Source organism: Heloderma suspectum, chromosome 2 (genome assembly GCF_057233095.1).
Source record: "Heloderma suspectum isolate Gila_16-S chromosome 2, 16-S_ref, whole genome shotgun sequence".
Lineage (NCBI taxonomy): Eukaryota > Metazoa > Chordata > Lepidosauria > Squamata > Helodermatidae > Heloderma > Heloderma suspectum.
The window spans coordinates 226,820,315-226,847,492 of NC_139459.1; the positions used below are offsets into that span (position 1 = coordinate 226,820,315).

At 41.5% G+C, this 27,178-nt stretch overlaps 1 protein-coding gene across 5 annotated transcripts in view; it reads right to left on the reverse strand.

Moving 5' to 3' along the window:
• The window catches only part of QTGAL (queuosine-tRNA galactosyltransferase), a 288,495-nt gene extending 270,967 nt beyond the window's left edge, over positions 1-17,528 (reverse strand). For 2 of the 5 annotated variants that reach the window (XM_084838339.1, XM_084838337.1), the window contains exons 1-5: positions 17,469-17,528; positions 16,725-17,053; positions 13,762-13,878; positions 13,524-13,623; positions 4,602-4,666 (exon numbers count right to left, since the gene is read on the reverse strand). In XM_084838339.1, the coding sequence (XP_084694465.1) occupies positions 4,602-4,666; positions 13,524-13,623; positions 13,762-13,878; positions 16,725-16,922 (480 nt within the window). In that variant the 5' untranslated portion in view covers positions 16,923-17,053; positions 17,469-17,528. Of the gene's footprint in view, positions 1-4,601; positions 4,667-13,523; positions 13,624-13,761; positions 13,879-16,724 lie in introns of all 5 variants that reach the window. The other 3 variants (XR_014788322.1, XM_084838338.1, XM_084838336.1) reach the window with 2 other exon arrangements.
• Between the last annotated feature and the right edge of the window lie 9,650 nt (positions 17,529-27,178).

A 27,178-nucleotide genomic window follows, 5' to 3' on the forward strand; every position in this document is an offset into this window, starting at 1 on the left:
TTCCAGGAAGGCAGGCATTCAGCCCACAAATGTGCGTTTGTAGCACATTTACCCATTTTCACAAGAGATGGACCCTGTCGGATTCCACACAACTCAGTGCTAACAAGGACTCAACTCTTGGCTGAGATGTTCTGTTTACAGTCCAAGTAGAACTCTTTAAATATATTTAATAGCAATTAGTTATGCTAGGCAATTTACTAGAAATTGTCCCTTTCACTTTAGATATCACAGAAAGCAAAACTACAAACCCTGATTTCACATCCCCAAAAAATCTTTTTCTGTGTTTTATTCCACTAAAGAAAAGTCAGAAATTGTCTTGCAACAAGCAGAAGTACTCTATCAACAAACAAAAAACACTCCAAACAGTATCCCTTTCAGCTATCAGAACCTTTTATTCCCTTGCACTCAGCTAGTAGTCTCCATCCTCTAGTGCACCCAAGATACAGCAGTGCTATAGCCTGAGCAGATCTCTGAATGGGTACTTTCTTGTCTAGAAAGGACCAGTGTTTCATCAGGCAGCTTCACAAGTTTAAATGTGAATTTTAGAGAAGCTATAAGTTCTACTCAAAATATTTATTTTATGAGTCTGCAGAAGTAAAACATAGAAATGATTAACTCAAGCTCATTTTGCAGAGCAGAAGAAAGGGGTATGAATTTAGTATAATATAGAATAGTATAGTATAGAATAGAATAGTAGGGTTGGAAGGGGCCTACAAGGCCATCGAATCCAACCCCCTGCTCAATGTAGGAATCCAAGTCAGAGCATCCCTGACAGATGGCTGTCCAGCCTCATCTTGAATGCCTCCAGTGTGGGAGAGCCCACCACGTCCCTAAATGTTTCTTTAAAATGTTTTTTAAAGGAACATTTAGTTCCCCTGATAAAAGTGTGTCAGCATAAGAGGATGAATTCAAATCACCTCAATCCATTTAGTAGCCAAAATTATTTGGTAACATAAAAATGTACCAATTGACACTTGCAACTGCATGAGGTGATAGCTGCTGGCATCCCTCAGAAATCCAAAGATGTGCAGTGATTGTAACACAAGCTTAACCTAGTTGGCAGGGGCCACACTCAATTCCACATGCAATTACAGGGTCTTTAAAGCTACTACTACATGGCCCCTCATTGTCAGAATCAGCCCATAATGAATTGCAGATATAACATGGAGGAGAAAAGAAGACCGGTAAACCAGAAAGCCTAGCAACTTAAGTGGATATGCATTTTTTATGTCTGCCTTTTCCTTTTAAATCCTAAACCGCCATCTATTTTTTCCAACAGCTGAATAATTCTTGGGGAACAAAGCTCATTAAAATAAGAAGTGGCATTTTTAAAGGCAGTTGACACATATGGCTGACCAAGCACAAAAACTAATGTATAGTTATGTGAGTAACTGAAAACTAGCTTTAAAGCAGGACATTCCAAAGTATTCCACTAGGGGAAAAATATTTTAAGTACCAATTATCTCTTTCCAAGGCATTTTTGGTTCTTCACATTCAAGAAAGTACTATCTGAAAATGTATTACAATTAAGAGTTAAAGAATGACATGGTAAATTTCACAGGTAGTGGTACAGATTAGGAACTGCCAGTTCAAATAAAGGAATACCAATGAACAGTTTTCTATTCTCAAGGAGTCAGTTTCAACTATTAGCTAGCTGCCAAGCTATGGTCAACTTTTAAAAAAATCAGAACACTAAAGTCTCTGAACCTACTATCTATCTATCTATCTATAATGAAATGGAGCCCCTACAATAACCTGCTGAAGGCTTCCAGTCATTTAAGGTGTGTGTGAGCAAATGCAATCAATTCCACATGAAATAGGGTGAGGAGGAGACGTGCTAAAGCAGTGTATGTATCTATGCTACCATGTTGCCCCTTTGATGGAGCCAGAAGTATTACTTATTACTTCTGGCTCCATCATTATTACTTATTACTTCTTCACCAGGGCTTATTACTTCTTCACCAGGGCTGCTAGCAATTCCTGTCAACAAGCAAGAGCACTATAGCAGCATGGTATCCAAGCTAAGTAAAGATCTGAGTAAAGAATTTCCACCACAACCTCAAATAAATGACACGCATGCCAAAACTACAAAAGAAAGCAATACAGTTTCTTCTTGTATGTCTAATGTGTAGAAGAAATACTGAACCAATTTTTTCAGCATATAACAAACTTGAATGTGGACATACAGCTACGTTTCTTTAAGGTCAGTTTCTTGGCAATACTCAGGCACATTCCACATGACTGACACCAACATTATATTCTGAATAATTCAATACTAAATTGGTGAACTGAAACCAAGAAGCAAGAGAGGTACATTGGAGCAGTCACAGACAATGTTATGTCACACAGCTGGTAACATCTGTTTTCCAGCAATTACTACACAGCATTGAGAAACTGCTTCCAACGAGAATACTAAGTAATTCCTTGATGCATATCAATTTCTGGAATTTCTCTCTGCCCTCTGTACAGTTAAACACAGGAAAAATGCACAGAAAACGCATTTGTTTATCAACACCAGGTTCTCAACTTACTTTGCAAAATAACTCTTAAACATTCTGGTAATTTAAAATTCTTGCGCTAAGCAAACATGCAAGGAGAATGAAAAAGGAGGGGAAGAGTTTAACACAGACCCTACCTAATAAATATTTTTCCAGACTGAAATTGTGCTGTAGTAGATCATAAACATTTTATTTGGAATAATTTCAAAGGCTCCAAACAGTAAAGCATTTATGTTTGTGCCAATAGAGATTGTGCCTGTGTTAGAAATATATACCTGTCTGAACACTCTGACAGAAAAGCTATTCCACCTCCATATTTTTGTTTTAGTGTCAGATGCTGGAGCATTTCCAGGAAAGAGAAAAATAAGGAAGGAAAATTTAACTGCTGTATAGGTCAAGGCAGTTTCAATATAATAATGAAAACATCTGTGTAAAAATTCAAACAGTTGTACATTGATAAACAATCTTCCTTAGTCCAAACATATGTGGGCATTCAAATGCATATGTAGCTTCCCCATTCATTTCAATGAAAGCAGATCTCGTGTGTAAATTAACACACTATTAAAATGAATATGGAAGCTGCTGCATGCAGGGAAGCTACATGTTGCATGCCAAAAAGCTATATGCATGCATGCAGGGCTTCTATATCTGGATCAGACTGGCAAATCAGGACACGCTATGTAATTCATTGCTTTAATTAAGAAATGCACGCAAGTGCCCAGTTCATTATTATATCAGCATTAAGAAACAAGATTTATCCAGAGTTTCCCTCACTGAATTATCTCTATTTCAACCGAAACAATCCTGACCTAGTTATGCATTTTTACAATCCCCATGATAGAAGTGTCTAGGTGGGCCATTCAAATTACTAAATCATGTCCCAAATCCTCATTCAACCTTTTCATACAACATGTCAAGATTATCAATCTCTGTTTAGCAGAGATAGGAAGAGTAGGAGAATCATAATGGAACATTCCACTTGCTCTATCACAGATATTGCCAGAGTTCCAAAATAAAGAGGTAGAAACCAATCAAGTCCCTCATCACATAAATGCAATTGCATCTTTACTTGATTAGCTTGCTGATGTTTTATATCCTTCCCACTGGTAATAACAAAACAAAAGCATCACAGAAGTCCATGTAGCAGAAACAAATTAATGAGCACAATATGTAATCATACTTCCTACTTAAAAACAATGTGTTATTTCAAAAGCACCTTCTTTTTATTAATCTGGTAGGAAAGCAACCGGGAAGCTTGATAAACCACCTTGTATTTAGGCAGTTAATCTATAAACCATTAATGGTCAAACTAAGTAGACACAGAAGCCCCACAAACAGGATCCTCTGTGTTGTTCTTTTTAAGTAAAAGACACGGAAGGGCAACATGATGAGGACTGCAGTGGGGGGAGGGGGCAGGGAGAAGTAGTTATTTGCCCTGCAGGGCAAAATATACAGGATTGATTGGGTCTTACGCAGCCTTTCAGGTATTCCAGTGTTGTCTACTGTTTCTACTGTGCCTACCGACATCCCTGAAGCATAGCTTAAAGGGGCAAAAAGACACCACCACCACCACCACACACACTTTGTGGTCTTCCACTTGTTTTTATGTATGCATTTTTAAAGAACAGATGGCAATGTCATCTTTTTTTCCTTTGGCTTCTACTAACACATCCTTTAGGAGTCTACAAACAGTTTGCCTCCCAGGTCAGATTTTGATTCATTCATGGAGGGCAATGCTATCAACGGCTACTAATCTCAATGCTACCTCCAGTATCAGAGGCAGTTGCTGGGGAATATGAGTGGGAGGGTACTATCATACTCATACCCTTCACATGGGTTTCCCACAGGCAGCTGGCTGACCACTGTGCGAACAGAATGCTGGACTAGATGGACCGCTGGACTGACCCAGCAAGGCTCTTCTGTTCTTAGGCTTATTACAAAACTGCACTGATTACCATGACCACATGAAACATTTACATACCAAAATGTGAAAACCCATTAGCCACCATTATACAGTGTTCAAAAAGGGAGGAAATGAACATTTGAACATTGTATTACCAACCCTAAATAAAATGTTTTGCCAAAAATAACAAGTTCACTTACTGAATCCAGAAAGCAGAGGTAGGTCCCAGAGCTCTGATCTATTGCCTGATTTTTAGCAAAGCCCACTGTTGATAAAGTAAAAGGACAATATTTGACTTGAATATAATTGAAATTTATATTTTTTCTACTTAATACTAGGTAACATTACATTAGAAAACGTAATTCCAAATACACACCAAATTTAGCTTCATTGCCCTCCTTCAGTAAGCTCTCATGGAGGTCTGATCTGCGCCCCCATGTCACAGGCCTGGTTGAGATGTAAAGGCTGCTCCAACAAAGCATGGTTTGTGTGCATATTAACAAGCGACAGCCATGAGCATATCCTCCTCCCTCCCTTCATGCGCTCAGCTGGTTTATCACCCTTAAACCAGTTTCCCAGTTCAGATGCCATGGGACATCATAGTTTAAGACAGATCAGGACAGAAGATAGACCAGGATCTACTAGCATATCTCCAGATGATTTGGAGTTGATCAACAAGGATTTCTGACTTCCAATCGTTTCACAGTAATGAAAACAAAAGATTCCCAAGCTAGGCTAGTATCAAGAAGGCTTGTGAGAAAGCAGTTTTGTATGTGGAAGCATTTGTATGAGCAGTTCTGGTACTGAAAACTAATTCTTGGGCTGATCAGATGCTCAGAGACACCTTGTTCCTAAATTGTATGTCTGTTTTCCTGGGCTATTTTGCCGCTGAATCTTAGAATTCTAGTGAAGAACAAAGCAGATCACAAAAGCCTAAAGTCCTCCAACCCCTGGTGTAGGTCTTCTCTGCAGGGCATGCACAAAAGAAAAAGGGAAGAGGAGCAGGGTGCACTCAAGTTCATATACTTGTTTGTGTACGAACAAACCATGGTTTGGTGAGCGGTTTATTATATCTTAATAGGCTGTGGAGCGACTCAGACCCCAAAGTCAGAGATAATATTTTGTTCACTTCTACAGGCTTTTCTATATCATTCTAACTTAGCTTGCAGGGTTGTTTTTCTGAGGATGGTTGTATCCTAATTAGGGATGTATGGATTTTGTAAAATCTGTTCCATCTGGGTTTTGTGGATTGTCAGGTGCCTTTCGTTCCATCATCCCCTCGCTGATGGAATCAAATTTTTTCCAATTTCCCAAATATGCACAAATTCACACTTGCAAAAAAAGAAACAAAACACACAAGTCCCATCCCCCCCAAATGCGCATTTTCATGCTTTAACCTATGGGGGAAATGCTCATTTTCAGCAGGTGTTTTTTTATTTTATTTTTCTATGACTAAGGGTGCAATCCTATGGCTGCTAGTCAGCGGCTAGACAGCCATAGGATCCATCAGTTTCCGGGAACCAACCCTGGAGCCCGGGCTCTAAGGTCAGTTCCCTAAGAACTGACCTTCCTCCCCTTTCTGCACTGCCTCGCAGGCAGCACGGAACGGCCCTGCGCTCTGTGCTCAGAAGAGGAGCGTGGAGCAGCAAAAACAGGGCATTCCTGGGGGAGTTCCAGGACAGGGAAGGCGGAAGTGCCAGTACGACACATCCAACAGGCTGTCCAGCAGCCGATTCCCCCGCTCTGCCTTCCCACGGCTAGACAGCTGAAATCGGCTGTCTAATCACAAATGCAGGGTGGCTGAAGCATGGAGGGGACAATCCCCTCCGCACTTCTCCTGCCCTGCACTGGATAGGCGGTCACCTCCAAGTTCAGAGGCGGCCACCAATCCCAGTAGGATTGCTCCCTAAATTGGTGTAAAATTCTAGAAAGTTAGACACACAGTCCGCAAATCTGTGGAATCCATACGACTCTGGAAAAGCCAGTCCATTGTGGAATCCATGGGTCCAATTCATAGAAATCTGAACTCACAGAACTCCAAAATCCATTGTGGATTTCTCTGACATTCCTATTCCTAACAAGGATAGGAAGGGAGACTGCTACAGCATCCTGAGCTCCTTGGAGAAAGGGCAAGATAGAACATAGAAAGAAATGAAAAATAAGTAATTGTCGCCATTTTCTATGGCAAGAAGAAAAATAGGAATTATTCATGTTACATGCAACTTCAGTGTGAACTATTTTTCCAGAATTGATCCAGTGTATAGTCAAGCAGCCAAATCACTTAAATCTGGTAAAATAATGAAACCATTCCTCAGCTTTATAATCCAAGAGAGTTCATATAAAAAGGAAGGAAGGAAAAGACAGACAAAAGTTAGTTTAGTGTCTCTCCCAAGGATAGGGGAAAGAGGAAATGGTGTGACTGAAGGGATGATGGGAAAAGAAAATTACACAGAATGAAGAGACTTAAAGAAGAGAAAAGAAAGCAGAGATAGAAGTACCGGAATGTACTCTATGTATATGAATATTATGAATATTCAGGTGGAACCTACAGCGGAATGATGTAGTGTGGAGTGCTTCTGTTCGGTATCCTCCACTCCATTTCCACTCCCACCCCGTTTTATGTCTACCCCACCCCCAAAACAATAAGTTTACATTCTATGGCCACTGAGCATGTTCAGTCCTCATTGGGCTATTTGAGGCGGAGGAATGTTCCAAGTATTTTTCCCAAACTATTTTTTGTACATCTGCAAACCTTGAGGTTCCCCCAAACTTGCTGCCACCTTCCTGCATTGAGCAGGGGGTTGGACTCGATGGCCTTGTAGGCCCCTTCCAACCCTACTATTCTATGATTCTATGATTCCTCTTCTGCATGGATGGCGCTACATAATATATGATATCTGTGAACTTCACAAGGTAATGATAACTCCTAAAACAAAGACGTTTGAACAGTTCAGTGGCTGCCACAACTAAATTTAAAAGTTTGGCAAATTCAATAAACTGTTACCACATCCTCAGTTGATTAAGCAGGCCTGGACATGCTTACTAAAAGAACCCATGGTTTGGAACAATTATCTCCGAAGGAAGAAAACGAAAAGACTGGAGTTGAACAACTAATCCTGCCACAAAGTAGTAACTGCTCCAACAGGATCAGTTGGAAAGGGAGAAGCTTGATTATACATCACCACACCATACATTTGCCTGTATATAGTAAGCCAGGCAAAAGGATTCTGTGATTAAGGGCATTCCACAGGTCATAAAATCAGTCATGGATCATTCCTACAAGGCAGCTTATGGAGACAGCACTGTGATGAAAGGGAGGCAAGAGGTAGACAGAAATTTAAATTCACTCTCATTTAAAATCACCTACCCAGCACTCAATAACTACCTTGTGACATATTTTATTGCTTTTACAGATCATTAAATCAGTCATAAGGCGTACCCTGTTGAGCCATTTTGATTTCATAATGTATGAATGTCAGAGAAGGTAATACTACTCACATGATAATCTAGGTTTAAGGACTAAGTATATGCTCTTAAAATATTCTTACAAATATTTAAAGGCCAGCTTTAAATACACAGCTGGGCAGAGTGGTGGTGGTGGTGAGAAAAGTAGGCCAGAGGAGAAACAGCCTTGTTTGTTCAAGTGCAGATAGTTATAATAAGATGCTTAAATTAAAAACAAGGAACCTAAAAATTTGGTAGTCAACTGCTCATAGCAACAATACCTTTTTGATATCAACATGATTATGTGATTCCAGAGATTTGTATTCTGTATGGAAACTGGGTATTTTAAAAAATGGTCTCACGCAATGAATCTTGTGCTTGGCATAAGCAAAGAATTCACTGTGATATTGCTATACTGATGAGAGTCAAATGTTTGTGCCAAGGCTTTGCATTTTGTAAGGCCTGCTTACTTAGTGAAAAGAACCTGTTACCATGGTCACAGGAGTAAAAACCTAAGACCCCGTGAGATATTAACATTCCTCACTCTTGGAAAGAAGTAGTCTTGTGGTAGTTTCTTTAAAGCCACTGACCCTCTCTTTTGTTGGGAGTTTTCTCTTTGTTTTTCTTTTTCCTTTTTCATGACAGTAAAGAATCAGAAATTAATCTTAATCCAGTGTAAACAGTCCAAGACGTGAAGACTGTCACATTGTTTCGTTATTGGGGCTGCTTGTTCCAAAGGAAGTCATCCTTGCAAGTTTTAACTACTCCTAACCACAGCAAAGTAAATCACTAAGGACAAAGGGGTCACAAAGATTTCAAACTGGCTCCCCAAATGTAAATACAAATGAGCTGTTCTTCACTGGAAAATGATTTTTGCATAGCAACCTGCTTTCAAAGATATATAATTTAAGAGAATACATCTTTCCTCACCCAGCTTAGCAACAATTGGGAAAATTCCGGGTAATGTAAATATGGAGAAGCAGTAGATGTTTACCCTTCTGTATGATACATACTTCTGTGATATGCATTTTATCACATATTAATAAAAATTATTTTTTTAAAAAAGTAAAAACTAACAAAAACCAAAATCCTAAACCTTTGTGAATCCTAAGTATATTCGCCTGGAAACCAAAAGCTAAATAATTACTTTAAATTGTATTTTCTGTAATTGTAAATAAGGTCTAATGTGTGTGTGTGTGTGTGTGTGCGCGTGTGTGAGAGAGAGAGAGAGACAGACAGACAGAGAGAGTTACGCCAGTTTCAAAAGAGGCTCAGGCTTTAATGAGTTTCTAAGGAATGGCATTCCATTCTCGTGAGGCAACCATTGCACGACAGCCTATAGTAAACTTAGGGAATGGTTTGCAAATACAAAGGCACAATTACAATCAACCTGAAGACCACTTCAGATGTCACAACTCTTCCACAAGGAAAGAAGGGAAAAGTGCAAACTGCATTTAGGTGATCATGTATCTACTTTCATGTGAACATGTTTGGCATTGCACTGCAAGACCAAAAGTAGCAGTCATAGCCGCACATATTCCTATTTTGATAGGAAGAAGCAAACCCCTTTGGAATAGAGATATCTCTCATAAATTCTAAAATGTTGCCAACACTGTATGATTAAATAGTTCAAAGAAGCTGAATTTATTTATACCTAGCTACAGACACATCGAAAAGCTTGGAGAAGTATGGAAAGTTTCTCCCCTTGTCAAACCTTTTCCTGAACCACTCCCCACCTTCCTACAACCTCAGGCAGAACAGAGGATTGGCCTCAGTCCGCTTTGCCAAGGCTGTCCCTACCATCGGCCTCCCAAATTAAATACAGAATAGGGGACAAGAAAAGCTCCTGCCCAACCGAGAATCTGTTCAGGGTGGTGATGCAATTCCTCTACATTGCTTCCTTTCCTCCTCTCAAAACCCAAGCCTGGTTTTGGGGGAAGGAGAGGAATGTGAGAAACGTATTACACTACCCTGCAACCCTACCTTCCTTCAGGAGGGGCAATAAGAACATGGATTTCCCCATGGGGTCCCTGTCACTAGTGTCCAGGTTCCCAGAGTCAGAGCTGGCAAGCAGGTTTTGCCCCCACTACAACATTGTTCCCATTTTTATTTTATTTTAATTGATCCAACTTTTCTTAAACATGAAGTCAAACGGAACACAACACATAAAACAATAAAAATAGAAAACATAATCCATAGCAACAGAATTAAAATCCAATATTACACATTACAAGTACAGCACAAACTGAAACACAATTTAAAAGGCAACATCACAAAAATCATCCCACAAAGGAGTGAATCAGATCAATCAGGCCCAAAGACCACCTTAAAAAGCCAGGTCTTGGCAAAGTGTTGGTGGGGGGTTGACAGGCTTCCTTAGTGAGGGGACTCCATAAGGTTGGCACCACAACTAAAAAGGGCCTTTGGTCACCTCCCTAGCAAAGGACTAAGTCAACCTGCATCCTGGATTCTGTTTCCAGGGTCCCACTAGAATGGGACAGAATTGGGGATTGTTTACTATACAGATTAAACCTTTTTTTTTTCAAACTGTTGTGAATTCTTACAGTTAAAAAAATGGGAAATTAAACTATCAATTCTATTTTAAATTGTTACAAAATGTTAGCAACAACATAATACTATTGCTAGTGTGAACAAATCTCTTATCTCAAGATTCTTTTATTATCTTAGGGCGGCATTACAACAAAAATCCCAAAGTCTCTCATAAGACAAAGCAGCTTTGGAAACGGGAAGTTAGAGTGAAGCAGCAGCAGAGGGAAAAGAGAATGTGTGTGAGGTCAAAACATGAGCTTAGAACCCCAACAAGAAAAGTGCAGCTGGGGGAGAAGCAGAGGAAAAGCGGTGACCTGGTTCGCATGTCACATTAAGCCATGGTGGGTACATGGGTAGTTTCAGGATGGTTTGCGTGACATCTGAAGCCAGAGTAGTTTTTCCACTGTGGGTTGTTTTAAGCAAACAAGCCACCCTGAGAACACATGGCTTGTAGTAGGGTTCTTTAGGGTGGCTTTTTGTGACCTCTGAACCGAGCAGGGCGATTTTATCATGGGTTGTCGAGAACGGCTAGAGAGCCGGCCAGCAAGAGCAGCAAAAACCCCTGCTGCTCCTCGCGATCTCACTAGTGCCACCACCATCCCTCATTCCTTCTCAGTGGCCTCTGTCCTGTGCTCCTAAAAATCAAGAAGAAAGGACACTGGAGAGTGTCCCAAACACATTGGCAATTTTTTTTCAGGAGTGAATATCCACTGCTAGAAAATTTGAGTAGTTTTGCCTCAGTTTTACTTCTCTGCCTTGAAATTTGCACAAATTTCCCCTCCATTGGGTTACTGTTCTCTGTCCTCTGTTTTACTGCTCTACCATGACATTTGTGCAACTTTCCCCTTAGTTTTACTGCTTTGCCATAAGATTTGCATAATTTCCCTCTTAGTTTTACTGTGCGGCCTTGAAATTTGCACAATTTTCCCCTCCATTTAACTGCTTTGCCATGACATTTGCCCATCTTTAGTGATCCTGCTCACTGCTCTGTAACGCGTATGCATATGTGACAGCTAGCAACAGAGACCAGTGGAGTAAAACAACAAGCATGAAGGAGAGGGAGAGCTGAAATTGGCTAGCAGCTGCAGGAGAGAAGGAGCTTTAGGGGCGGGTGTTCTTACTTCAGTAGAAGGTGAAGCAGCCTTGAAAAAAAGGTGTTTGATAGCAAGGGGAGCACCAAAATGGATGAAATAGAAAAGAGGGGGATATTGGTATGCTTGGCTCAATAGCAAACAGGCTGGGGGGAAAAAAATTAAAATTATGAACACATTCCCACGTTCATAAGGGCTCAGAAAATTATCTCCTTTTTGCGATCTGATGCAGGAGGAGGGGTGGAGTTTCACTTGGGAACCACCAAAGTAGAGGATGAAACTGAAAAGGACATTGACAAGAGGGGGAAATAGTTTCGCTGGGCTCAATAGCTGACAGGTGGTCCCATCCACCATTAAAAAAAAATGCGAACGCATTCCTACATTCATAAGGTTGAATGCATTCCTACATTCATACAAACATAAATCCCTTTGATGATCTGATGCAAGCGGGGGGGGGGGGTTCCCTTGGTACTGGCACCGCCAGCGAACAATTGCAGAAAGGGTGCTGACATAGGGAACAAGGAAATGGGGATTTCTGCTGCGATGGCCCCTGAGATACATACCGGCAGTGGTTGGGAGGACTGAGAGAGAAACAAGCCACAGCAAACTGCCCAACATGTTGGGCTTACCTTTTGGGAGTAAGGGACAAATCACCAACCCATCCTGGTTTATTCTTAGGGTGGCTTAGTGTGATGTGCAAACTAGCCCAGTGGGTACTAAAAAGGTTAACTGTCGCCTCTCCTCATCTTTTCTGGGCTGCTACTCCTTAGACGAAAGGCCCACTGGGGGTTTGTTACACATATTTGCATATAACATGTAATTCACCCTTATATAAAACGGGTAAAATATATTTTCTTTTACTACCAAAATATATAAACGTTTGCTGGCTTTTCATTGACCTGCATCTTCCAAATAAGCATGATTAAGAATCAACTACAGAGCTTAATGGGAAAAAGCAACCCCAGCTTAATGGGAACAAGCAACCCCAGACTTCATGAGATAACTATTAACTATAAGCTTGTTGAAATGAAGGAAGAAAAAACAAATTCAAACTTTCTAAATAAGAGTGCATGGGAAATTTATTTTGGAAAACTAATGTGGCATTTCGTAAATACATTTTATTATCTTTGTCCTTAGATTCCCTATTCCTCATAAAACGGTCCTTTTTCACAATCTCACCGAAAAAGACAGCAAGCTTTAAAACTCAATACAAGCATTTACAGTTCACAAACCACTGAGCTGATCTTCATTCTAGAGCGGTCACGCTTGGCAATTCAACTAGAATCCGTTACTTTTCAGCCTATTACAACCATTCCAGAGCTATTTATTTTGGCTTGGATCACAAATTTAACCTTATTTGTGCTTTTCAGTCCAGCATACAACAGGCCTGGCTTCTTCCCAGTCTGCAGCAAAGGTGGTAGCTTTCTCAATCCATACAACATTAATTTTCTGGTCATTTCAACTTATACCATATATTCTTTGTCTCTGAAACACCTATTGAAAAACTGACTAAGCAACTGAAGAAAAGCAGGTATTAATATCCAGCAATAGGCACATAGTGCAATCCTATGCAACCTTACTTGGAAATGTGTCCAACTGTGTTCAATGGGCCTTACTCCCTACTTAAGAGTTGTTGGGATTACATCCATAATTTATTTATTATTTGGCCAGATTCCATCTTAGCACATAAAAACAAACCTCAACAACCTCAAAAGGAGATTCACATTTGACAGTTATTAAGGAAGGGCCTGCGAACTGACAAACAGAATGACCATGATCACAAGCACAATACGTGAAATTTGTCCAGAATTCTGGCTTAGTGCAAACAAGCTGAGTGGTAGAGCATACAATTTGGTCCCACTTTGCTTCTCCCCACTACAGTGATCACTAAACAGAACCGGATCCTGGCTTATCATGCCATTCAAATGTGGCCAATGTCTCTATAATACTACCTGGCTACATAGGAAGCTATTATGCTGAGAACAAAGTTAAGTTCTTTTATTTAGCTTTATAGCTAAATTCTTTTATGGTACCTACCTCCACATGGCTGAGATGAATAATTTCTTCCAAGAAGTACCTGAATGCCTACTTTTTCCAACAGAACCTTCCATTTTTCTATTATGTTTACTGAATTGTCCTAGTGAAAAGAAAATTATTTTTTAACATTTAAAAGTTAAACATTTAAACAAACAAGATGACAGTACATTCCTGGAATTGGTATTCAAATAATAATAGCACATGAGAACTAAAAGGAGTCCAATATAAATGTACATACCGTACTAGCATCATTAAAAACAGAGAGCTCAGTGGAACCTTGGAAGTCTTGGTCCAGAACAGACTTCAAACATTCATCTAGCCAGCACTCAGCATTGTAAACTGGCAGAATTACAGACTATAATGAATAAGAATATAAAACACAGCATCAGTCAATACGCATTATCACTATTCCCTTTTTCACAAAAACTAATACATAATACTTTTGTTATACCCACTTCTCTCTCTCTCTCTCTCTCTCTCTCTCTCACACACACACACACACACACACGCCTCTGAACAGAAAACAAAAGGCACTATCCTTTTCTTTACAAATGGCTCTCATTAACACATTAATAAGAATGGTAATTATTAACTCTGTAAACATGATTATTTTGCTTTCTCCTTCCAAGTCTGGTCCCCTCTCTCTTCCTAAACCCTTCTCACTTCAACACAGTTTTATTGCTTTACCAGAGATGGATCTGGGGACATCCTGCTATTGGATCAACTAATAGCAGTCCTATGTGAACCCAACCCTACATATTACAGTTGCGTTGCAGAGGCTTATATCCTATCCCAACCGCTATCTTGGTAACCTGAGATGTGCAGAGCCTGACCTTTCCACCCCAGGCATCTCTAAAAGCAAAGGGAAAATCCACCTGTACAAAGCTGTATGAGTTGTGGACCCATTCTGCCAGCCACAGAACATGACCCAAAGAACTTAGGGTAGTCCTGCATCCTCTCCAGCCTAAAAGAGCAATCTATGTTGGAGGCTGCTTCACCCCTTGATATATGAGAACGAAAGACCTGAAGCAAGTAAATGTAAAGATTAACCAGCTTTGCTTCACGTTAATGCCTTCAAATTACATCAACCAAAGCCTGAAATTGCTCTCCCAAACCTATCAGTTTTATGGTTCATAATCAGGCATTATAAACAAATTCCAAATTTTATAATTTATCTTGTTAAAATCAGATTCCATACATTCAAAATCACATTAGTCCTATATTATTTATAGTTAGATATAAAAAATCCTCCTCTAACCAATGACATTAGTGGCAGCATTAACAAGACATAACATATATTTGCACTTCAACTGTTATCACATTTTCCCTTAAAAAAACTAGCTTCAAAGCAAAATCTGTGTGATTAGTTAGGATTATTTAGGGAAAAAATAAGTGCTGATTTCATTTATAGCTAACTTATAAGCTCAATTTTGATATTTCTGTTGGTACAGAACACTTATGTACACTACAGGAAAATGCATGCATGCCCACGTCTTAAGGGACAAGCATCTATACTACAGGAAAGGTAATGTATGTGCAAGGGCCTACAAATCTGCTTTCCAAGCTCACCATGGTGAGCACATCTTGCCCTTCTGGCTGCTATGATGAGCTCTCACCTTGTCCCAAGCTTGGAGCTTAGGACAGAGAATCATTCTTACAATTGCTCTGCACTTTAGAAACACTCTGAATACAGAAACACTCTGAATGCCTTCATAATTCAACATGACGCAGACAAGCCTTCACCCACTTCCTTAGCTTTGAATTGTGAAGAGGGCAGGGGATTGTTCCTGACCTCATGCTGCACTTCAGAGTGGCTTCAAGGGGATCTGAAGCTAAATATGACAACATCTCCCATGCCAGAAAAAAGGTAGGGTCATGACAACCACACATTTTGGCTGGCTACCAAAGCCAACATTTGTGAATCCTGTGTTTATGACTCTTTTCCAGAGAAGCAGCACAGTTAGCAAAATTCTGTAAGTTAGCTTACAGAACTTACTTCTTTTCAAGGAACCTCCCATGTTTTAAAAACAATCAGGTAAAAACAATTTCTGCTTAAGTCATATTAAAACAAATGTTAAGGGGGTGGGGACAGAAATATGTTTATAATGAACAGCTTCTGGACTTTTAGAATAGACCACTTACGGTGCAATCCTATGGAGGTAGTCCGAGGCCTCCAAAGTTGGAGGCTGCCGAGTATCCAATGCAGGGTGGCCGGAGCACGGAGGCGAGCCTGACCTCCATGCTCAGGCCACCCTACATTTTCAACAGACGCCTGATTTCCCCCATCTAGCTACAACACTTTCAAGTGGGAAAGAAGGAGGCTGGGGCAAGCATTGGAAGCTGCGTAAGTCAGCTTCCCCGGTCTCCTCCACTCCCCACCCCTGGGACCACCCTCTTTTCCCTATCTCCGTGCCCTGATTCCAAGCGCAGAGGCGTCGCCAGAAGCACTCTGGCTACAATGGGGAGGGGATAGCACGATTTCTGGGCTCCGAGGTCGGAGCCCTGCCCTGACCTCGGATCCTAGAAACCAAACAATCCTATGTCCCCCAGACACTGTCTAGGGGGCAAAGGACTGTTCTCTCAGAAATATTCCAGTGTTTTCCACATCATAGTTTTAAGCATGTTCAGATCATAGAAGCATTCCCACTATGTTACAAATATAACATGGAAAGTAGGCATTCATCAAGGTAGGTTTTGGAGTTATTTCAGGAAATTAAATTAGAGATTTATTTGTTTAAAAAAAGAGGGAGAGAGAAAAGATGCTTTAGGAGGGAGAGATTTACAAGGGAGAAACAACAAGCAGGGAAAAGGTTAAGCACATTCTTCTCCACTTCAAATCACCCTCTTCTGAAATGTCTTTGCTCTTAAAAACAAACAAAACATGACTGAGTATTGCTACACACATCTGCAGGTAACATTTAGTTCAGCTCTTACAGTACACTGTCTTGCTCCTACAGCATACCTACAGACAAATAGTTGGGAAAAGGCCTGAAATGATTATTACTGTAGCATCTACATCACTCTTGACCAGTCTGCCAGCAATATGCCCTTGGTGCCAAGAATACAACTTTTGGTTGCTCTGCAACAGCTCACAGTCCTAAATATTCCTGAGGCCAAGTATATCTAGATTCACCATCCTTTCACAAACGTTGCAAAATATAAAACCAATCAAGCGTGTAAACAGAACACTATGGAACATACCACCTGAATCCTACTGTTTTCTCTGACTTCCCTACTCAGAGGTGCCATGGGCTGCAACTGAGGACTCTCCAACAAGGGGGGTGATGGAACTGTTGGACCCTTGCGCTTGGTGAGCTCAGAACCACCAACACAGATGTCTTCTTGCAAAAAGGGAGGCAGATTGCCAGATCCCCCAGATCCCACTTCTGTGATATCCATCGGTGGCTACACGCCAGGGACACGTGGCATCTCCCAGAGAACAGCTAGCCATAAGGCCATAATAGGTCTTTTAAAAGGGCCTGCTTTAGGCCTGCTACGACACACGTGAAACAGGACTGCAGTCAGACTTTCTGCAGGAAGTAAATTAGGGTGAGGATTATGAGGCGAAATTTAAGACAGTAGCTAGGAAGAAGCAGCAGCTAAAAAGTCTCTGGAAGGTGTGCCGTGAGGAATTTATAAAAAGGCTGGGGATACGACAGAAATATAACTGCAGAGGGAAGGGATAACTGAGAGGGCGGGTCAAATTTGTAGCTAGACAGATGTAAGAAGGTGAGGAAAGACAGAGAAAAGAAGAATGAGCAGGGGCGGCAGGGAAAAGAACGGGAAGGCCAGAGAAGAGGGAACAGAGGCCGAAGGGATGCACGGGCTTAGCTCAGCTTCCCCCCACCCCTTGCTTTCTTGGCGGCAGCGGCGCCCCGTCTGTCTCCCTCCCTCCCTCCCTCCCTCCGCCCAGCAGGGCCGCTGCCCCTCCCGCAACTTCCTCACTCTTGCGGGCGCCCGGCCCGGAAGGCCGCGCGCGCAGCCCGTCCTCTCCCCCGCACCCCCATTTCCCGTCGCGGAGGAGTAGAAACAATCTGCTAGAGCGGCAGTAGGGAGGCGCCGAGCGCGGCGTTGCTGTTCTTTCCAAGCGCTGCGAGGGAGCGTCCCGGCAGCGCGCGAGGTGGCGTGCTGCGAGAGGGGACGGGCGCGTATGAATGGAGTACTGAATAGACTAAGGACTGTGAAAAAACTTTCCGGGCTTGCCATCGAGCAAGATTTCTTTTTAAAAAATCCACCTGGCGACGGAGAGATAGGCATGCTCAGTGCTCTCGTTAAAATGCGCTTCAAAAAACCCAAACTCTTCTTTGCACATGCACCGAGGCACTGTGCCGTCCGTTCTCTTTTTAAAAGCAGCTATTAGAGGTGACAAGCTGCGTAAACAAAGAGACACTTTGCATTTAGCTCCTTTGTTTCTATTATCTTCCTACCCCCATGCGAGGGGTATTCTACACGTGCTCCAAGGCATGTAGCTCGCAGGAACTGCATTTGTCATTGTAATGCTATATGGCAGCGCATTCCAGGCAACCTAGCACAATCCTCTTTCCAGCACCTCCTTTATAAGCCTTCCGTCTTCGCACTTAAGTGAAGTCCTTCTCGGCCCTCGCCCTCCTCCCCTGTCTTAGGGCACAATCCTATGCATCTTTAGAGAGAAAAGTGTCCTACAACTCCCAGCATTCTTCCAGCAAATCCTGCTGACTGGGGAATGCTGGGAATTGTAAGGCTTTTCCTGTCTAAACATGCATAAGATTACACCTTGAGAGGTCGATTTTATGGTCTCTGGGTGAGTGTCCCAGGGACCATAGGATGCCTTAGAAAACCCTTCTGGGGTCTGTGACAGTGCTCTGACCTTGGAAGAGGGAATCACAGGTACAGCCCCAGACATCTCCCCCTCACAGCAACCTCAGAAAAGTGACCTCAGAGGAGGAGAAAAGAGGGTGCTCCAATCGATGGGGAGGAGAGGAGACCGGAGAGGCCAGGATACATTTATCCTCAGCCTCCCCTCCCTCTCCAAAGCACCCTCACTAGACCTGTTAAAAAGCCCTTCTAGCAGAAATCACTCAAGACAGAAGACAGGGAGGTGAAGATGGCCTCTGCCACTCCTCCCACATTGCTTCAGCCTGGCAGGGAATAGGAAACCCAGAAGCCTCTGAGTTGGGGGGGCTTCTGAGCAACAAAGGCACAATTGATAGGACTCCACCATAAATTAATTAAAAGTTGAGAATGACTGCACAAGGAAAGAGCAGGAGGTTGTTCAGTCTTTGGAAAGCAGCACGGTAGAAGATGCAATAGAAAAAGAGTAAGAAGAGCCACCAAACAGATAAGCTTGTGCAGAGTTTGTATGCATGAATGGGTTTAATTCAAACTCCTGAGCAAACGACATACCCTGGATCCTGGAATAGTCTCTTGGGTTGCTTCCAGAGTAACAGCTCCTAGCACTACCAATCAAAAGACATTGTGCAGCTATTCCATCTTTTCCTCCTTAACGGATTTTCTGTGGTAAGAAAAAAAAAAAAAAAGATGGAAGAAGTGGTGGGAAAACATAGGAAGGTTACAAATGGGAGATGATGCAATCCGAACCCCTCATAAATTCTGTGGCAGGGCAATGGCACCATAAAAGCCTCATCAGGAAGCACCCTTGGGAGATCACTGGATTATTCTGATAAATGGTGTAATCCCAAAATTTGTACAAATTAGCAGGAGGAGGGATCAGTAAATATCTCCTATACACTCTCTACGCAAGATATTTTTATACAATGGTCCATTATTTTTCTGCATGCTAGCCAGGTTCTCTGGATTATGGCCTTAGTCTACTATGCTTGAGGCTTACACACACACACACACACACACACAGAGAGAGAGAGAAAGTGTGTGTCCAAGGCTACACACATAACATTTTTTTTTTTTTTAATTCTCAGTTAAGTTTAGTTAGATATTTTTACTAGCACATGGATAAAAGTTATCTGAATGTATTTATCGGCATGCGCATAAGGGTGGGTACTATACTGGTGCCTAGTAACTTTATCTGCCTAATTGATTTTCCACTTCTTCTTTTTGTCAGGAATTCAGCTAAGTGTATTTGCACCCTGTCATAATGTGTGTGTGTGCACATGCACTTTCTCACACTAGTTATCAGAAAGTAACATTGACATTTGTTTTTATGGCTTTTTACTTTCAGTGTTGGAAACTGTAAAGATGTGGCTTACACATTACAATCTTACACATTACTCATAACTCCTATTACTTTCAGCAGAAAAAGCCCAGAAGTAAATCTATTTCAGGATCATAAGTTTTTCCCCTTCACTCTGAAGTTGCTGAATTTGTGTGTGATAATTATGTTAACTGTAAAAAGACACTGGCCAGACTCCGAAAAAACATAAAACCAGTTCCATGAGCCCAAGGGAAAGCAAACCTGCCATGTGGCATGGCAACCTACTTATGAAAGCAATGTAGGGGGTTGTTCAAAAGCACTTTGTGATATGGCATGGGGGCCAGCTGTTCCAAGCATGCACAAAAAAGTCCAGAATTCGAGTGGGCTAGCACAAGTCACTTCTAAGCAGTTTTCAGTATCCCAGCTTTAATGCATGTGTTTCTATAGTCAACATTCTACTTTATAAAATGCAAAAAGTACACCAAAGTGGTAAGAATATATGTACATGAGGCATGGTACAATAGGGTATCACTCAGGAAGTTAGAACTGAGCACAATATGAATATTCTGCTTAGCCCCACCCCACCCCCAAAATATCCCTGTTGCAATGACATTAAATAAACTAGTTTTTAAAAAACATACAATTGATTTGGCAATTGTACAATATGAGGATTGCTTTATATGACTTTTCCATGTACAGATTATGTACATGTGAGAATGAATGTTCACTGTTGTGTGAAGATCAGACATGTATCTGTTTTATCATGTACCCAGAGAGCTTCGGCTATTGGGCAGTATAGAAATGAAATGAAATGAAATAAATAAATAAAATGATAAAAGGTTGCAATTTGTGGTGGCTTCCCAGTTCATGAAGATGTGATTCAAATAGACATGCCTATAATTACCTTAATTTGATTTTATATATAGATGTTTTGGGAAGGGAGGAGATTCCTACACCAGTGTAGGGAAAGTGTCATCTGTAAAACAGGACCATGAGACATTTCACACATTATGGAAAAAAAATTATTTGAGTGTCCCTGTCCCGCACTTTTCTTCAAGTGGCCTTTAAACTTTCTTCAAACTCTAAAAGAAGAAGAAACAGGCAGTCATATTTAATGGTTTCCATTTCTGCCATTATAATTTGATCTTTTTTAAAAAATACAGAAAATCTAAGGTCAGAGTGTCTGATCTTCCATGCTGGCTTCCATGTGTTGCCATTTTTAATATCTGTTTATTCACATTGATCTTGTTTGGCTGATATAAACCACTAAAGATCACTGCTATATTGATTTTATCTTGTGTACATACACACACACGTATATATATATATATATATATATATATATATCAAACATAATTGGTTTTATGTTATATATTTGACCAAAGGGACTCACGACAAAAATGAAACAAATAAGGCCACCATCTCTGGCATTTCAAATGTGTTAAAATGTTTTATCAGTGTTTGGACTTTGTTGTTCCATTTCAGGGTGTGTCCTTGATTTTTACGTCACTGTTGCAACTGATTATGATGAATTATATCACTTGCACACAAATAGTTTCACTCCTAGTTGTTCCACTTAGAAGGTCATAACGAACTGAATTGTAGCACAGCTGATAACAAAAAAGAACATTCATGTTCAACCCTGTCTCTGAAAATAACAGAAGTAGTCATCTTGGTCTTAACCAACTGTAGATAACAGTCATAATCCTTTAAAGATGGAAACTCTGCTTGTTTTCTTGATTTTCAGTACCGTTTACTGTTTTATAAGTACAAAAAGTACTCTAGGCTCTATACAGGATGTGGAAGTGTTCATGGTCCTTGCTTAAGATCTGCATCACATTAGATGGAGGAAAGAGAGAGAAGGAATTGGCAATGACAAACAAAGAATGAACAGCAAACCCATTCTCTATATTGTGGTACTTGTTATAGATTACTTTTCATCTAAATTGAGTATTTCAGATTTGAGGGTGCTAGACGGTATTCTGAACACTTGTGAAAGTTATTGTTCTTGAATATGTTTGTATGTGTCCTGAATTCAATAAAGCTTTTGGCAACATGGCTGTTTAATGCACTCACATTAGATTAATTCACCCAGGTGTGATTTAAATGGAGTCTTAAAAAAAAAAAAAAAGACATTAAGTCATAAAGTTGGAAGGAAGCAAAAGTCCATCCAGTTCTCTACCCTAGAGAGCTAGAATTGGAGCTAGAATTATTTTCCCCGCAAATTCCCGTTGATCAACCTATGCTTTCAGGGACATGCGCCCCAAGCAAAGAGCAGAAGTGCTGCAAGAGGCACTTAGCAAAGCCAGAGCTCCAGATGATTTGTACAAGTTAGGTAAACCACATGCTGTAAGGAAAGGCAAAAGATGCCCAGGACAACTAGCCAGTCTGACTTGAAGAAGTAATCCTTCCTGGTCCCCAAGTGTGGAGATAAGTCAAAACCTAGGCATGAACTAAACTGGTTCTCAGACCATTCCACTCCTGAAAGTGTCATGCCCCTGCTAGAAGACTCCTCCTCGGAGCAAGAGCTGGAGGACCAAAAAACACCTACCGCTTGCTTCCTGGACTGCTTCCTGGCTTGAGTACCTCTGGACTGAATTCTGAGCCTCTGCCTGCCTGCTCCTTGTCTGCTGTGTTGCCTTGGAACCTTGTTGACTGTGACCTGGACTGTTGAGACCTTGCCTTTTGCCAGATGCCTGTTTGCACTGACCACCTTGGAACTCTTGGACCTTTGAACCTGCACTGCTAGGCTCAGACTGTGACAGAAAGAACTTTTGCTGGACCCCAAGGACAACCGCAGGCACTCTTGGATGACACTGGCCATTGGAAGTGTGATCATGCTAATTCTCTTGGACCTCTTTCAGTACTATCAACCAAGGCATCCCTCTGGATAGGCTCTCTGAATCTAAGGACTGGTAGCACTGTGTTTCACTGGCTCCATTGCTACCTAGAGGGCTGTGACCTAACCCTCCTTCAGGTCCGTCTGCCTCCGCTTTGGGACAGCTGGCCTTACTGTCCCACAAGTTTCAACCCCTCAGTTCACCAGGTAAAAGAGACACCCAATATGCCTAATTGGTTCCCTTTACCCAACAAGGAGAAGTACCCAGGAAATATGAACACTATTGTTAGTGCAGAAAGATGATGTGGGATTTTATAATTTAAAAACAAACATTTTAAAGTTTATTTAATACAAGAGATGGTATCTCTTATAATTAATCACTCATTTCTCGGTCTTACCCTGCCTACTCTACCCCTTCTAACTCTTATTCCCACAACCCTACTATCTAGATGTATCTTCATCAAACCCTAAGGCCCTATCTAATCAACCGTCTGCTCCCACCTTTTATAAACTCAGTCTCTTACACACACACACATGCACCTCCCCCCTTTCACTCACTACCAGACAGTTACCCTAGCTTACCTGGGTTCTATTTAACACAGCAAACACATACTAACATTAATGCAGACTCCACATGGCAAGCACCATGATTTTGTCACAAGGGCCAATTCCAGAATATGGTGCTGGGGGAGTACTTTTCAGCCCCATGGCATTTATCCTACAGGGTCCACAGATTTCCATCTTGTCCCCATGCTTTTTAATATCTACATGAAGCCACTAACAGGTCATCCAGGGATCTGGAGTGAGGTGTCATCAATATGCTGATGAAATCCAGCTCTACTTCTCCTTTATAACAGATACACATGAGGAAGTGGAAGTTCTAAACTGGTGTCTAGGATCAGTAATAGACTGAATGAAAGTGTTATGAAGTAGCTCTCCTTTGAGTGAGCAGTATTGACTCCATTTTGAGACACAGCCAAAAAGCCAGGCGCCTTCATCCCCAGCCTCAGCAAAGGTGGGAGAAAGGCACAGGAATGGGGTTGAGAGCAACATGCAAGGCTAGGTCAAGCAATTCAGTTTCTAATAGACTTCTCAAAATGCATTCCCCAAAGGCAAAGGTGGGGGTAAAAATTCAGCAAACATAAATGTGCTGAATAGCAAAAGTGATATCTGGTAAGTTACCTAGTCATCCATCTGCAATATGCTCCTGTTGTTGAACTCCAGCCTTGACACCTGTCCATGCTGCTGAAATCACTAGGTGCCTCTCCCTTCCAGGGGTAAGGTGCCTCACTGTTGCTGAAATCACTCAGACTCTTTCATCCCAGAGGAAAGGCTCCATGCGGAAATCACTGAAATCACTGAGCTCCTTGTTTGCCAGAGAAAGGTGCCAACAGTGGGTGTTTTGTCTCCCCTAGTCAAGGCTCTGTGCTTTCCTTCCTCTTAACTTACGATCAGGAATTGCACCGCACACTAGTTTCTGTCTGCAGGAAAGGGTTTCAGCCCAAGGAAAGGTATATTGCTTTTAGAGGTCCTTTCTAGGAATTGTAGCCTCCACCCGCTCTTTCCCTTCTCTCTCTCTCTGTGTGTGTGTGTCTGTGTGTGCGCGCGGGTGTGCTTCAAGCCTCAGGAAGACTCCTTCCCACAGTCTCAAAAGCTACTTTTAGGCCTGGAGCTCAGCTTCACCAAGAATGCAACTAATTTCCGCACCAAGGCATAACTTGATGAAGGCTGGAGCATTTGCAATTGATCTTAAGTGTTAAATCCATTTGCTTAGCTAATTCCTCCAAAGCTAGCTTGTGCATTTGAATCTTTCTAAACCCCAACAAATGTGCCATTGTAGTGTTATCCTCTCCAACAGCTTCTGAGTGTGAATCTCTTTGGGTTGGAATCGCCTTCTTAGCCACAGACGCTATATTGCCACTGTCTAAAGTTTCTTATAAGTGGGTCTGTGAGTCTTGTTAGAACGTGTGCAAGGTTATTCACGGGTCTAACTAGAGCACATCACGTAACAAAGGCCAAAGAACTGAGGTTTAATTTTGATTGTATTGGTGGTGACTGATTAGTTACTGTTGGTAGATGATTAATCAATCCAGGGAGGTGGTGTTCATTCTTTTCTAGATGGGGTTGTCCTAAAGTGTCCTATTCATAATCTGGTGCTCATACATCCAGCTTTGTAAGTAGAGTCGCTAGTGGTTTCTGTGGCATGATGTACCTTTTACCAGCTGGGCCACCTACTTGCACATGAACCTTCCTACATACAAGGACCTTTTTCAAGGTCTTCCTCCAGGTGCCCCTGCCTGCTGAGGTGAGGCAGGTAGTGACTGGAGTCAGGGACAGCTCCAGATCTGAAGAGGCCCTCAGCAAGGTGCTGTCTGGTGGGCCCCCTCCTCCATGAGTGGGCCCTGGTGGGCTGATTGCAGCGGTGGGCAGCAGCAACAGCATTCCAGGCAGGGCCAGGCGGCTGAGTCTAATCATTTTAATTTTCCACATACCGTCAGCAAAGTGATGCTCCAGGGCATTGTGGGAATGCCCTGTAATACCCCTAGACCCAACTATACAGGGCTGTTCAGAGTGCTGCCCAGGAAAAAAATATTAATTGGATCTATGGCAGGCCCAATTAATATTTGGAGGGCCCTGGCTCCAGCTCACGATTGCTGGGTGGTGATGCTGGCCCAGACTAAAGAGAGGGCTTTCCTGGCTCTCTTTAAAAAAAAGCACCCTGTCTTTGGCATGCACTCCCCAGGGAGTCTCACCTGGTATCAAGTCATGTCGTTTCAGCACCAGGTGAAGACCTTTCTAATTTTCCAGGCCTTTTAAACAATGTTTTTTATACTGCAGTTATGATCTTACTGTTCTGTTTATATTTTTGCTGGTTTAGTATTGTACTGATCTGATATTTCTGTGACTGTTAGCCACCCTGGAAATAGTAATATTTAAAGGCAGGATAGATAAGTTTAAATGAAATAAATAAGTATTTTGTTTTTAAGGCTGCATGCTTAACAGGGGAGTAAGTCCCACTGAACACAGTGGGGCTTATTTCTAAATAAATATGAATCATCAGCTATGACTAACCTAAAATAGATGTGTCATTTCTCCTCTTTACTATATACCAGATCTTTAGAAGATCTGGAGAGATGACACAAAATGCAATAGCTTAAGCTGATGCAGGCAGCTGAATTAACCTTTAATCCTATTTCTCTGCTTTTGACAGCATCCTGTAACCACAGAAAATCAAAGCTGTAACAGAATAAATCTGTTACTGTTCTTTTTTTCCCTCCTAGGCACATGGCTCCTTTGATCCTTATACCATCTCAAGTGCAAGCCACTTGTAAAATAGTGGAAAGTATTTAGAATTTCTTGTATGTCTTCCAACAATCAGTATCATGAGATCTTGGCAAGTCTATTCAGTCGATCCTGTATCCAGTTCTGAACATGCAATGATTGTTGATTTCAGTGGGACTACTGTGTGCAAATGAACTCAGTATTGCATCTTTAGAATTTTGCTTTACACAGCGCATTTGAGAGGTTAAACATTTTAGCATATAAGTACAGGAAACATCTGACAACTTAAAATGGGAAAGTGCTTATAGGAATAAATCATAATCTGACAAAGGAATGTACACACAACTGGAAAAAATCTACAGTATAGATCTGCAAGATGTATCGCATACATATTTTCAGATGTTATACAGACAGAAAGAAAGATAAGTTATGAAGAGAATTCAAAGAGTCAGACGCACAAAAAGTCTTACTGGGTTCAGTGCTAATTAAGTGCTATGATGACTGGGGTGTAAGTCAGTAACATCGTATCCATCTTTACCTAAAAGAAAACAATTCATGTACAAGCTTTCTCGAAATATAGAAGATGACTTCCACCTGAGTAATAACTTTTCTGACTCTCATGCAGATTATATCTCATTCAAACACATCCTTAATTTTAAGTGTCAATGCAGTGAAGGCAGCCTATGATCTACAAGCCAAACATTGGTTTAGTGGGTTAAACCAGATGGCGAAAAATATAGCGAGTTTCCACAGTCACAGTCTCCACGGTTTGCTAAGTACATAGAGGCCTGTGTTAATATAATATAGGATAATGAGGAGGATAATGTAAGCCGCCTTGAGTTCCTTGCGAGAGGGAGAAAGGCGGGGTATAAATGCAATAAATAAATAAATAAATAAATAAATATAGAAAGCAGCTTATAAATAATTAAGTAGGCTGTCACACACAAAAGCACTAGTGCCAAACAACATGACAAGAAATGTGAAGCTGTTTGATTCTTGCCAGATCCCTCTGGTCCCTCAAATAAGGGTGTGTTTCCACCAGCAGTTTACTCCAACCTGGCTATGTGTGGAGGTTGTGCAGTTTACATGATGACATGGCCATCCAGCAAGCGTCCCGGAGTTTATCATGGAAAAACCAGCTCTTCTGAGACTGGTTATAGTCTGACTTTTCCTCTTTACTTCAGCTTGGTTATGGATTTGTCGGGGTGTGTTCCATCACCCACACTTCCATCAGTATCATAGTCCTGCCCATGAGGGCATGTAGCCCTGCCCATGGGGGTGTGTCGCTCACCTGCCTGCAACCTCACTGACCCAACCCTTTCTTTCCCTTTTTTCTGGAAGTTTCAACACTGTTTTGGAGCAGGATGCCAAGGGACCAACTTTTAA